The 15,200-nt window shown below is 37.7% G+C and overlaps 1 protein-coding gene across 6 annotated transcripts in view; it reads right to left on the reverse strand.

The window, feature by feature from the left end:
- Window positions 1-15,200, reverse strand: part of BCAR3 (BCAR3 adaptor protein, NSP family member) — a 112,907-nt gene that overhangs the window by 29,795 nt on the left and 67,912 nt on the right. For all 6 annotated transcript variants that reach the window (XM_074876533.1, XM_074876534.1, XM_074876535.1 and 3 more), the window contains one exon: window positions 8,231-8,270. In XM_074876533.1, the coding sequence (XP_074732634.1) occupies window positions 8,231-8,270 (40 nt within the window). The remainder of the gene's footprint in view (window positions 1-8,230; window positions 8,271-15,200) is intronic.

Below are 15,200 nucleotides of genomic sequence, written 5' to 3' on the forward strand. Positions count from 1 at the left end.
TGTGTACTGCAACGCAATGGATTGGGTCCAGGATTACACCTTGGCTTAATTCAGTACAGGAAAGCACTGTTTTTCAGAAATGATCAGTCACTTCAACAAGCGCAGCATCTGATAGAAGATACAGTAACTCTGTTTGCAACAAAAAGGGATCACAAATCAAGGTGAACCAGACAACGTCTTAAAAGTAAAAATCACCCATTTTTTCTCCTTTCTTTGAAAAGTAAATGCATGTCACCATTTACTGGTATTTCCTTTCACTGACACTGCCATTTTGACTTCAGGATACTATCAATAGCAATGTATAACTGTCAGCATTTAAGTACCACAGGCATTACTATTTTGGAGAAAAAGGGTAATTCATTTAAATCCAAGTTCCACAAGATCGCTAGAGACAAAATAAGAATATTTCTTTGTACCTCAAAACTTCTATCCTGTGTTTCAGATTCAGGCCTTTCCAGCTTATGTTTGTCATCTGTGAGTAAGACTTGATAGTAACTTGGTGTTACTGATCATCTAACAAAGATACTGAAAAGTTCAACTAAGTATCTACTGCCACTAGTATTACTACTGGTGCCAAGGAAATTAGTGCAAAGTAATTTTATAGACAGTTTTCAACTCAAAGCTCAGTGCTGTCAGTGGCTTTTGATGACTCCAGATCAGACATAATTTAAGAGTTAATGAGGAATAATACAAGAAGTAGAATACAGACATTAACAGGGTCAAATTCATGATAGGATGGATGTAAGATTAATCCCTAGCAGTCAAATAGAGAGAATACATGCTGCTCTAAGAATTATCAACATTTTAGATTTACCAAAGCATACTCAGCATTACAAAAGGTGCTCAATAAGCAAAATACTCTAAACTCCATTTCAGCATCAGGATAAGGAAACACAAGAGCCACTGCTGAAAGACTTCACAATACAGGCCAGAATAATTAGAGAGCCACTATCCACTTGACTGAATTCATATGAGGATTATCATTCACAAAGAATCCTCCCTCCTCACAGTATACTAAACAAAAAACCCCCAAAACAACCCACCCCACCCCCGAAATCCTAGTCCTAATCAGATCATTCAGGAATTGGGGGCTGGGAATGAACAAAAAGCCCCAAACAGTAACAGGATAACTTGGGGATCTCTCTACTAGGAAAACATGAACCAGGAAAACATGAACCAGGACAGTAGACTGAAAAGTGCATTGTCTTGCAGAGCTGTAGAATCATAATTCTGGCATATTTACTGCAAACACCAGTGTAGATTTTATCCATCACTTTGCACCCAAAAGATTACGGAACTGCTGACTCAATCTTTTCAGAGACTAGCCTGTTGGTCAAACAAAATTCAAGTTGAGAAAATACTGAAACTTGGGTATAAGATTCCATCATTAATTATGGGTAACTGCATTCTATCAAATAAAATAAGCTTTCATTAACACCAAATAAATAGGGCAAGATTCTCATAATTATTTTAGGGGAATTAACTACTTGAGAGCTGCTGAATTTCAACCACATATGTAACTCTAAGTATTTTTTAAAATTTTCCCAGGCTGCTGAAAGCTTTTAGGAATAACTATCATACATACTTAAAGAAATAGTTGCCCCTTCTAAGTAGATAAAGGGCTCATGTTGTAAGAAACAAGCCTGGTATAAGGCTGAGAAAAAAATTCTACTACCTGAAACCTGATTACTACCAGAACAGGATTAAAAGTACAAGACAAGATGATTTGTCCCACTTATTCTAACAGCCAAACCTTATCCCACTAGAAAATTAAATCAAGGTAACAAAAAGAAGACATATGGGAAAAAAAAACCCAAAAAATTACCTGTAAGTGCAAAAAAGATGATTTAGGTCACATTTTAGGAAGAACTTTTCCACAGTAATGAAAAGACCATTAGACTAATCCAGTTTGGGAAGTGGAACAGATTATCTTGGGAGGCTATGGAATCTCTTTTGCAGGAGGTTTTGAACAAATCAGAACATTTATTCTAACAATCTCTCAGTGACACCCCAACAAAGAAATTTCTCAAGTTCCCTCCAGGACCTACTTCTATAACCTAATGGTGGTGGTGGTGGGGGGAATCTTTCTCCCTCATTCTGTGCCTCTGGAGAAAAAAGCAACCAAATTCCAACAGTCAGGCTACAGACTTTTTCTTACTATGAAAGTTACAATGAAATTATTATGAAAAATGTGATTTTAAGAGCCATTACTCGATTAAAAAAAAATACCCTTGCACTGTTTGTTTTCCAGCAGAGGGCAGTGTGCAACTAGCAACTATCCACCAAGCCTTCAAACGTGAAGCTTCTCATTGCGAGACAGATAAATACATGTATTTAACATTAGATTAGCTCTAACAGGATCTTATCTTTCTGAATTATACAGCTTGTATACAAAAGGAAACTTCTGTGGAGTGATGTTTGTGAAGCTTCAGCTCCTACTAAGTCGACATGGAAAAAAAGGTAAGTATCTCTGAAACATCACTGACACCAATTGAGTTGGATGACAAATCCATAATGATAGAGATGTGTAAAGCCAAAGGCATACTCATTTTCTCCTCAACAAAATACATTCCATCTGATAAATCCACTTTCTGTGATGCTGTTGCCCTTGCTGCAATTGCAAAAAGGAGGAAAATAGCTACAGATTTAAAAAGAACCTCCAGATCATTTGGTGTCTTAGCGTCAGGTATTCCTCCAAGCTCAGATGCTTAACAGATAACACTGTCAGACAATGCAGAAACCCAACAAACTTTCTGCTCACAAGTCACAACTTGCATCGGAACAGACAAGTCTCCACAGGAGAGTGATATACAGCAGCTCATGAACAGGTACACACTGTAGTTGGCAACTTTTCCAGTGGGGTGGGGATTTCTCTAATATATTTCTATTCTAAAAAAGGCTCCTTGCAATGAGATTTCAATGTCATCAGGAAGAACTCTTTCCCAGACTGTGACTACTTGTCATGCTGACACACATTTTTTTCTAAGGTTTCCCAAACACACATACACACAGAGATACAAACTTCGCTTTTGATAGTATTCTTACCATATTATCTTCTTGATTGGCATCCACAATATTATGAATCTGTGCAATTAACTATACAAACTGTGCATCAATAAACCTCATCACCTGATCAAAGTTCCCTGAAGTTGAATTAAACCCATAAAATATCATCCTGTCTTGCAAAGCTACAGATAATGACCAAAACACATAGAATTGTCATCAAAATTTCATTTTCAGTTCCACTCACAAAAGTCGCCATAAATGACAATAATTTCTATGACAGTTTGCTTTCTAACAAAATCAAGGAGTAGTAAAAATGGGGAAAAAATGAACACTACAGGGCTGAGACAAACAAGAATCTTTCAGTAGAACTTTACAAGGGAATCATGTTTTTCTGCAGCTGTAATTTCCTTAGACCAGTGTCAGGTTTTTCAAGTCTAAATCTAAATATAAACTTCCCTCATGACCAATGCTGAGCAGACAATCAGTCATAAATTTTGTAATTTTTCCACTAATGGATTAAAATACAACTCCAAAACCTCAGGCCATAATAATACTCATCAACTCACTGCTGATAAGCATTTCTGTAATTATTAGCACTATTTCCACAGGAAATTCTTGAATGGTTTCCATGAAAGGAGGAGAGAAATCTGTTTTTCTTTCTTTCCACCCTGATACAGCCTTAATGATTACAGCACAGACTTCTATTACAAGATCCTAAAGTATTTATAGTGAATAGGAATGGGACAGAAAGCTGTCTTTAGTTCACATGAATTTGATTAAAACAACTCACAAGAAGTTCTCTGACACACTCAAATCTGCCAGCACTTGATCCATTCTCCCCTGCAGGAGTCTGTTCTGTGGATGTGCAGACTCAGGGTGTGGGAAGAACCTGCTGAGACTACCAATGGATCTATTATTTGGCTCATAAAACTTGTAAAAATCTCAGAGAATGTACAACGTGCTATTGTGTCCGTAAATCTCTTTCATGACTTGGTTAGCAGCCTGACTCAAAGCAGTCTGGCCTGTTTTCACTTCTACCATAAAAGGGGTTTTTGAAAGAGCCATTTAACTGTGACCATGGTTTCAGCAACACTGTGAAGACAAAGGAAGGGTTGAAGCCGTATGGACACTTCAGTACTCAGACTCCAGCAAATCAGTAGTTGGGTTTTTTCCCCTCAGAACTTACTTTTGTATAATTAGCTCTCTTTATATACTGAATGAGCTAATACATCAATATTCAAGATGCAAGAAACTGTCATTTGTAAGCTGTAATTTTGATTCAAGTATTAGAAACCATAGTGCATCTATAGAGAGCATTCTCTAAAAAAAATGCCTTCAGAGGATTAATTTTATAATCAGTGCTTCCTTTTATCTTGAACAGAATAAAACAGAAGAAAAAACAATTTATTTTGCCTTTTCTCTGTCCAGAGTATTTCTAAATACAAGGAATTATTTGTATTAGTCACCAGATTCTAGCAAGGAAAGTTTTGTATAAAAAGCAAATTGATACACTCAGTTTCTAAGTTTACCATCAGTCTCTCTGGCCTACACAGCAACACCTCCTTGGAGCCACTACTGCCACAATAAAAACTGTGATATTCTTTTCACTGTGAAACAGAGCACACAATCAAAAAAAATAACCATGTTACTTTTCCTCAAACCTGAATGAATTCTCTGCATTCTGTTTACGGTAGAGTCCAGTTCTGAAGAGATGTTGATCACTCCCCAGAAGGAGCATATTCTGAACAAGTATTAATTATCTTTCTTATGTGACTCACAAGAAACTCAAGTAGCATGCTTGCATCACAGCAGAAACAGTGCTAATTTGAAACTGTGAAGCTGCAGGATCAGCTCTGTGCCCAGCTTCCATTTTTAAAATTACTTTATCAATCTAGCTAGTTTAAAACTAGCTGCTTGTCTTGGAGTCAAAGGACACTAGGTATGCCTCAACAGCCTGATAAAGTGGATCACTTACGAGGATGGCACATATTTGATCATATTGGATCTACATTTGATCATACTGGATATTTCAAAACAGCTGGCTACAATTAGCATGTCAGGGAGCAGCAAGAGTGGGTCTGCTCCCTAAGGGAAGGTGATCTGGGAGCACACGGTGGGCAATGCACTCACCAACAAGATGCAGTCCCACAGCACCAAGATGCAAGCGAGCTGAGCAGGGTAACGACATCAACAGGTACTATCACAGTCCAGTAAGCCTCAGGCAAGACACGATAACAGGCCAGGTCCAAGGTCCATCCAGGGCTTCCCACACAGCACTTCAGGAACAGGGCTAGGGGCAGGCGCACCTAAGACACAGCTCAGGCAAGGCCTGAACACCCCAGTCTGGGTTTAAGCAGAGCCCTTGCTCAGTGGGTGTGGGTGGAGGTCCTAAGTGAGGCTGGTCAGGACACTTAAGTGCCCTCAGGGCCCTGACATAGTACATTTTGCTTGGGACTGTAACTCTTGGGTAGAATCACCAGCAGCCAGACTACCCTAATACAAATTAAACTTGTGTCATATGCTACTTTCAAGATAATGCAATTTTTTACAAGGCAAATTAATCCAAAGTCTCTTTACAGTCAGAGCAGCAAGATGAGAGAAACAAGAATCAGTATCAAGGCTTTGTGTACAATTAGCTTGTTCAGGTTTTAGTTTTGATGTATGCTTGATACATCATACATGCTTAATACTCAAGTTTATATGTGTTTTCATTCGGTCAATCAATACTTCTCTGCCTAGAGATGATACTAACTATATTTTCCTGTGCATCAGAAATATGAATCTGTTTCTCAGAACTTTGGCATCCTGAATCAGCAAAATAGGATTCCCCAAAGTGGTCTTGTTGTTTTCTCCCTCTTCTCTTACTATTTCTTCTTCATTTAAAGGTATTTTTTTCACCACTTAAGCAACATCTCTCAAAGGCTACCCAACTGGCACCATGCTCGCTCAAACTAAATACGCACACATTATGTGTCAAATAGACTGTGTAAATGGCGATCTTGGTACAAGCACAGTGAGATGCTACAGAAATTTATTCTTTCAGGGTTGTAACTTGAGTAGGTTAGTGTTCTGCAGTTTATACCTGACTTAACACTGCCATCATAATTTAATCAAGGAGCAGGAAAATTTATAAACATAAATATAATAGTTACCATAAGGTAAATATGAAAGACAATGAACATATACTTGCCAAAATTTAAGCCACAGGGGGTTCCAAGATCCTGTTGTTATGAATGTAGGTGCATCTTTTACAGTCATAGTTAACTGATAACAAATTATTGATGAGAGTCCTCCATTATTTGGCATTAATGATCATCTTTTGTGTAAGAAAACATTTCTGGAATCAGTTTTGTTAGTAATCTGGACTTTTACAGCCAAAATGTTTTGGGGGGTTATATTTATTAGAAAGCAATTTCTGTGTATTTTTCAAAGTTGTAGTTTAAGATTCCTTGTCTTGAATTCCTGTTATACCACCATTGAACTGCGGACCAAACACACAGTTCACTGAAAGTAAGGATACACACAGGAAAAACTGAAAGAGGAAGGAGAAAAGAAGGGGATGGTAACCCTTATATTCTTCCTTGTAAGTCTCATTTCCCCAGGCTTTCCTCCTCAACATCAAAGTTTTAATAACTAAGCTTAGCACCACTGCTATTGACAAGAGTCCAAGACAAGCTTCTACTAGAAAAGTTGAAAAGATCAGAAACCACATTTATAATATAGAACTTGCTGCAACAAGACAAGACACACATATTGATGAATTGGCACATGAAACTTCTGTCTCCTACTTGGCCATATTATTAAAAATGTAACAATGTACTCTGTACAGCATAGTGCAAGATACGCAGTAAATTAAATAGAGCAATTAACATGTCCTCCACTTTGTTGCCTTTGGCATCCCCTCTTCTACAGTACTCTTCAGAAGGCTCTTGGCCTTCTCTGACTCTGCTACTTTTGCACATCCCAACTTTAGGCTGGGATTGAGGCCAGGGACCTGGCAACACTGAGCTGTTTAGAGCAGAACTCCAGCAGCAGTCCTCAGAGTCCTTTGGCAGCCCCTTTTCCATGGACCTTTGTGTTCTGCTCTTCCCCTTCTCTTCTTCCAAACCCTATTTCCTACCTCCATCCCAATCCTAGGCAGAAAGTCCAGCAGAAGATCCCTCCACACTTTCAGGCAAATTAATTCTTGGCACTTTCCTTTGCCAGTCCCTTCTCAACACTGCATTACATTCTTCTAGTTTACTTCTTCAATCAACCTGAACCCTGATCCAGGCACCTCTCTGCTTCCCTCAACTATGAAAACTCACAGAGGGAATTCTAGCAGCAGAACCCTGTTGACTGGGTCTCCTCAGTCTTCCTCACCCAAACTCTAACCCGAAGTAGAAATTCAGGTGTCTGAGAAATTCAGGCTGTCCACATGAATAGCTACAGAAATATCCTACTTTCACGGATAACTTGTGTTTATCAGTCACTTTTCAGAAGATTATGGTCTTCTAAAAGCCAGGGAACAAAGCCCAACAATTAAGTCAGCCCATCATTGAGAGACATGATAGAGGTCAGATTCTTTCAAGGTTCTGAGAAATAATACTCACTTAAATGAAACATGTTGAAAGGTACTAACTCAGTGAAAATTACAGCACTACAAGAGACTCCCAGTACAGAAACACATCCCTAAGGCTTCTTCCAAAGTTTCTATATTGTCAATCCCAGACTGATTTTTGAATAACATTTATGAATGCTCCAGAGTATTTTTTATTTACTCTAACAAATTTTTTTTTTCAGCACTCTGATCTTGTTCAAAAGGAAAACAGAACTTACAATTTTCCAGCATTCCAGTTACTTTTTGGACCAGAAGTGAACTTTTAACTGTAATGTTAATAAGTACATTGCTAAAACTATAAACCTAAAAATCTGACATTTTTATGATCTTTTCAGATGTGTTTTCTTCCCCAGAAATACAGATTCTTTTAATCTGTTAACAAAGGCAAGATCATAGGTAGTCACCAAGTAACTGAAAAGAGGCCCCAATATAAAAATGCAACCTACCCCCAAAGCACAATGCCCACAAGTATTTCACTGAAGCATGCAGAAAACAGTCTGACATATATAATTGGTTTTTCTGCAGCAAAAGACAGACAGAAGCACTATTTAACTACAAATGACTGGAAATGCTCTGGCAGCACTCATTATATACCAAATAAAAGGGTAAGAAATGGTATCTTACCTTAACATATTCCAAAGTAGGATCCAGAATATTCTGATCTCTGTAAGAAAATGGGGCAAGGAGGGAGAAAGAAAAGACACAAAAACAAACAAACAAAAAAAATAGTGAGTCCAAATATAATCTCATGCTGAAGAGATGCATTCATATGAGCAATAGGCTACTGCGTCATGCTAAAATCCTCATTAAAAACTGTGTCATAGCTAGATGGCCTATGCTATCTAACTTTTAACAAATACATAAATCATTGATTTCTTCTAGAAGGTCATGTAGTGGAGCCACTAGTAATTAATTTGGGAAATAAAGTTAACTATACACTTTTAAGCAACCAAAATCAATCTCAAAATTTCAACAGATGGTCAAAAATACTACCCAAAACATTTTAAATAAATTTAAGAGAGCTCTCCCAATGGCTTCTAAATTCATTTCATTCCTTGTATGTTTTCCCATTTAAGTTACTGCTACTGACAGCATTTAGAGTGCATTGCTAACACAAGCAAACAGAAAGTAAAACATTCACTTTCTATATAAACAAAGCAAAGAATCCATAGATTTGCAATAGTAGAATGTTTTATTTTATATTTGGAAAAATAAACATCGTTCTTGCACTCTTTTAAAAAGTTCTCAAAATTATCATAATTTCAACATTACAATTATTTGAAAGCCTGATAATCAAGTCACTGCCCTGTTTTAAAAAGAAAAGATCTCTTTTCAGGTTTTCTATACATACAGATGACAAAGGGCAGAGAAGCCTAAGTGAAGAGCCCTGTGATCAGTTACAACTCTTTCTATAAATAGAAATATGTTTTCAAAGGTTTCTGTATATTTGGTTCTGTCTCAGAAATAGCAGTCTGTAGTACATGATTGGATGCTTTCTACAGAACCTGGGATGACATACACTGTGCTGCCTTAAATACAAACATGTAACAGGCAAAATGAAAACCTTGAAAACTTACAGAGAGATCATGAGCTTGCTATTGCAATCAAGTTTGCCACACAGACAACATATGCCCCATAAATTTAGAAACAATCCTGTTTGGTGGACATTGTTACAATTATGTAACACTGGAAACCTAACAAGCAGTTTCAGATTGTAGAAATTGGGTTACACTGGAATCAACCAACCTAGAATACAGTTTCTAAATTCCCTGTGTTGGTTTGAATGCAACTGTATATCAGCTGAAACTAAAGTATTATTTTATACTCAGTTTTTAGTCTGGTTGCCTAACAGCTTTTAATCCAGAATACCTAGACAGAGACAAAACAGAGAACTCCCACTTTTTAACCCTGCCCATAAATGATGGTGGCTCAGTTGTTCAGGCCGCATCATGGGTTACTGTTTTACGTTATCCCAATATTTATCAAGGGTCAAGTTCCATTCCCAGCTCAGTTTAAAATAACAACAACAACAACAATCCTGCCAAATTCAATGGAAACAGAATTTGGATCATTTGAAACCTCTTCCTAGCCAATATAAAAAGAAGGGGCAGCTTGGTAACTGTATGCACATAAAATACGAACAAGCATACCAGAGAAAATGGGTGAAGCACAGAGGAAAAAGAAAAAAGTTTCTAAACAGAAATTAGTTTTCTTTCTCAACACTTTGCAATTTGACTGGGAAAAAGAATCCCATTCTTAATCCGTTTGGCAAAGTCAGTAAGCATGGCTGAACTCTTCTCACATTCAAATGATCTGCGGGAAATTCTGCCAGTAACAAATGCTTCTGAAAAACTTCGCAGTTTAGTTCTTCATTTGCCTGTGAAATCTTTCAGGACAAAGGGTCTACCAGCACTGCATATGCAACACACTTCAAAAGAACAAACCTGAGCAATAAGGCTAACAACTAGTTTACTCACTTCGGCAGTGAGCATGTTTTGTTATGGCCTGCATTTACAAACTCCACTCCTCCAGACTAGCCCTGCTACAGACTCCGCTGTTCCCACCATCAGGTACAAGACAAAAGATCTTTAGGACAGATCAAGTCAAAGCAAAATGAAAGAAGCAGAAAAGCTTTAAGACAAAACAGTCTATTTACTGTTTTACTTTATAAAGCAGGAAAACCCGAAGAGAGAGGGAAAGAAGTGACCTACATTTCCTTCACCATCCACATGACAAAAGTGCTTTGAAAATTTTGGCTTTAGAAAATGGATGGTGTAACAAATCTCTTCACAAGTACTATAATATTTAATCTGGTAGGTGGTTCCATAACAAAATGTAGGAAACCCTGCAATTCACCACAAGCACAGGTTGTACATAAAGATGTTTATGTTGCAGCCATATTCACCTCAGATACCTTTCTCCTACCAGATCTACCCCTCTCTCTCCATCTTCCCTTGTTGTTTAAGTCTTCACCTTCGTGCAAATTTCTTGAAGTTATTTTCAAGGAATGGTAACTTCCATTGATGTGCAGTAACTAACAGTAAAGATTAACTATTACATTTTCCTGTCATTCAATTCCACCATAATACTGCCACATTATATGCAAAAAAACAGATTAAGCAGCCCAAATAACTAGGAACTAAGCATATAATTAGATCACAAAACTAACTCCTGAATCTCAGCTCTCTGTTAGCAACGACGATGCACTCCTTTATGCCATATGGTCCCAGCAAAGGAAATCTATAACATCAGGAATCTAAAAAAATATAAAGCACTTATTTTCCTTTCCATTTTCCCTCTCAAGGAGTCTTAATAAAAATGGTGAACCCACATTCTCACTTTTTGTTTTAGATGATCTGCAGAAAGAAATTAATACTTTCAGATAACTACCAGATCAGATGAAAGGTACTTGCATGCTCTGCCATCTCTCAAACCAATTCAACTGAAGGTTTTTTTGAATATTACTAAGTTCTTCAACTTTCATCAGATTTTATTATGTTTCAAGTAATGGTAATGTTTACCTTCATAGTAAGCTTGACTTTACAGCTGTATGTATTTACATCTGTTTACCTACAACACATATGTATTAGAGTCTGCACATAAGTCAACCATTACTGGGTAAACTGTACGTTCACAGATTGGGTTTTATTACAGATTTTGGCTTCCTAATAATCAGATAAGCCCAACTTCCATTCAGATAAAAAGCACATTTAATGCAGAAAGATGTCACCTGGAACAGAGAAGTTTTCAGAACACACAAAGGTAACCTGTTGGGTAAGGGCTGCAGTAGAACACACAGTATTGACTTCATGCTCTTTCATACTCATTCGGTTGCAGAAATGAATTTAAGAAAGGGATGCAAACACACTCCCATATCCATTTTGGATATTCACATTGCTGCCAGACTCTATCACCTCATTTCATGACAAAACAAAATCCCCTTTCCAGCAATTTTTGGCTCAAAGAAACACCTCACCACCACCACCACCTCCCCCTCCCCGTTGCAAAAAAAAAAAAAAAGAAGAAAAAAACCCCCGCCTGTAATGTGGTTAAGCCATTCTCCTGAGTAGTGCAAGACCTCTGTTGACCCTCTTCCACATGCACAAGGTCTGTGTGGAAACTGTAGTAGCATAAACACTCCTCCAGTAATAATTCATCACTAAAAGAAAGCAGTTAGTCATCCCAATCTTAACCTTCACCTTTCTGAGGCTGTCCTAGCCAGAAACACATTCTTTCTAGAGCATCCCTACTGACATCTGACAACACCTTTCTCTCTGCTGGCTGATCTTGCAGACATACAACCCTTTAATCTCTCCCTACTAGTCCTTGGAAACTATCTCAATTTCATTTCAGTCCAGCTACAAGATTCTTACTAGAATCAGGGGTTTTTTTTGCACGTATGGGTTTCTCACTGATATTGCCAAGAAAATATACAGAGCTTGAAAGTCAGGCATGGAGCTCCAGCAACCCTACAAAAAGATAAAAACAAGGCGACAACAGAAAATGTGGAGCTGCTCCTTTGCTTCCCTCTTTCTCCCCTAAAACAAAATCTATTGCAACAATGAAGAGCTTGGTGTCATACTGGTTGGAAGCGACTGTCTATGAGCAAGTACTGATACCTTTGAACACTGTGAGAACCAGTGTAACATCTCAGAAAACAGGGATTATCATTTTATGTAGACTCCCTCAAGATACAGCTAAAGCTGACTGAGATGAGAAAAGGGAATGGAATTCAGATGTTATTGGATGCTATTCTTCCACTTCCCAACACCTCTAAATGACAGCCAAATGTGTGGGAAGAATTTAAAAAAAAAAAAAAAAAGGCGCCTTTTGAAGTTGTCAACATCAGCAGTCATCAGCTAAAAGGAAGAAAAAATTCCTATAAGCAACTTGAATCGTACTTCTGGTATACAAACTAAATACTGCCATACTGCCAACTTCAAATCCTGCATTAATTTGAACACAATGAGCAATGAAACATGAAAATCTGGTAAAGAAAACATTGAAGTCTGAGTAACTAATCACTCTTTTAAAAATATTTGATAAAATTGTTATGTAATTATAATCAATGCTACAACTGAAAAGTTGAATCCTAGAGTTCAACCCCGACAACAATTATTCAGTTCAGTGGGTGCAGAATACCCAGAATCTCAGTAACTTGGAAACAGTCTTTTTTTTCAGACTCTGAAGTTTGTCCAATAGTTCCCTATAACACTGCTTCAACAAAGAACCTTTAAGCAGATATCCTGTAATCTTTAGCTGTTGAAAACCTCCACCTTTCTACTAACAATTGTACATTACCTCCTCTCATCATTGTTGCTGTAAAGCATCCTGCAACACACAGACCTTGACAGACTAAGCCATATTAAGCATCTGCTTTCTTCAGGCCTTTGGCACCCTCACAGACATATCAGCCACAATTATACATTAGCTTTAACAAAATTTAGGCATAGACACAACAGTATTGTCAGAGATGCCCAAATCCTCACCATCATTCAACTGTCATACAGAGACTCTTACAGTGATGGAAACTGATGAATGGCCCTGAAGCAGCTTTGTGCTACTCCACACTTATAAACGTACTTGTGGGAAAAACATTAGGACATATTGCCAGTACTTGATGTATGAAATTATGTTTGTTTATTTTAAAGTAACCTTTGTTGGGGACACTTTCAAAAGCATCTCCTTTCTACTACATTGAAAGAGTGATCCCGAGAAGAACAATCTTCTCAATAGTGCCAACACCAAATCAGTGAAGACAATACAGGCTCAAAGGGAGCCTGAGAAACTGAAAATGTACCAAGTTGTTGCATGGCTGCTTACAAAGACAGAACTGCTATGAAGACCAGATGGGATCAAATTTGTGTCTTTGAAATCTCTCCATCTATGTAGATTTAAGAAATACACTACTACTTAAGTATGAAGGTGCAAGTTTGAGCATGCGAGACATACTGTGTTTAAGTATACATACTGCAGACTGATCTTATTTGTACTGTAAACCAGAGTAAGAGATCCAGTGATTTTGTCCTCCAGCAGCTTCTGCTTCACACACACACTCCTACTACATTCCTAAGGCCATTCCACCCTTCTGTCTGCAGCTGCACAACACCATGGTCATGACTCATTCGAGCACCAGTGGAAACAAGTGCAAACTGCTGTAACTAAGTAATGACCTGCAGTTCATACAAGAAGGGTAGGGACTGTTTAGCAATTAAAAACTCAAGAAAAGAGACAATGTACTTTTCTTTAAATTAAATGAAATCTCAACTCATTCATAAGTGTTCAGAATGCCCCTGCAGAGATAATGGTACAGCCATTTACTTTTACCACTTCAACATTCTGTGTCCCCCCAACCTGCTCCATTTTACCTATTACAGCAGAAAAATCTACCCCATTTTTTATGCCTTTTCCAAATCAATTTCTACTTCTGCACCACATACAATACTAGTCTCTACAACCTGTTCAAAAGTTCAGATTAGACACCTCCATTCTTTTTCCTTTATTTTCCTTAACATTTAGGAGTCCCAGAGTCAAAACTCTGTTCTTCAAAGACCTCCTTAAATCTTCTACTTCCAAGCCTGTTACAATGGTGTGAAAGTAGTGGTTGGGCAGCAAGACTATTGTTTATCCAAAATGGTCACTGTTTCTACAAACTTCATTACATGTGTGCTATCTATACCTTCAGCTGGCAACTCTTTACAGCCAGTGCTTTAGTTGCTGTAGTTATTCAGAATCCATCTCCACAAATTTTTAAGTGTTCAAAAATAATTTAACCTTGTAAAATGAATATGCACATTCCCAAAAGACTGACAAATGCTCAGTAGAATCATTCATCTGAAATTCATGTAAATCTAAGTACAGTTTTTCAAAACATGGTTGTCATCTGGCTGATATGTCTTTCAGGAATGTGTAATTTGGACTGAAGCATAGGAAAGTTAATCCTCTCCTTTAGTACTGAATAAGATGATGGTGGAGAAAGAACTGTCCTCCCTACTCCCTTACCCCAATTTAAGAAGCTCATTGCATCAAATGCCTCTCTACACTGGATATTGCAAGTGAGCATTAGGAATAATTCCCCCACATGACATTTAACTACGCTGGGGATATTCTACTCAATTTCACTGATCTCCTGCTATCAGAAATCTATAATCCAGTATTACAACTGATCACTCATCTACCCACATCCCATCATCAAAATAGACTGTCGTTTGACAAGTTTGCACCAGTGAGTTGCAGCAAGCTCAGAACACAACTCTGAGAACATGCAACCGTGGCGAAAACTGGGCATAGAAGTACTGTTCCTTTATTGGAGCTGGTTAGAAAATGTTAGGGATACTTCATTTTAATTTAATCTGTGCTAAGGGAACTGGTTTCTGCAGCAGTAGCTGAAATTCTTTAAATGTGGAAGTGTCAAATTATCTTATTACCAGAATAAACATGAAAAATCCACTGGCTCTACACTTTTTTTCAGCTACAGAACAGAAAGCCTGAAACTACCTGTAAGAAGAACAAATTGTGAAATGTAACAAAGCAGTTCTAAGGTATTAAGAAGGATAGCAAGGGTATGGAAGGAGTTGTGAAGAACTGACTGTAG

The sequence above is a fragment of the Strix uralensis genome, chromosome 8 (assembly GCF_047716275.1).
Source record: "Strix uralensis isolate ZFMK-TIS-50842 chromosome 8, bStrUra1, whole genome shotgun sequence".
In the NCBI taxonomy this organism is placed as follows: domain Eukaryota; kingdom Metazoa; phylum Chordata; class Aves; order Strigiformes; family Strigidae; genus Strix; species Strix uralensis.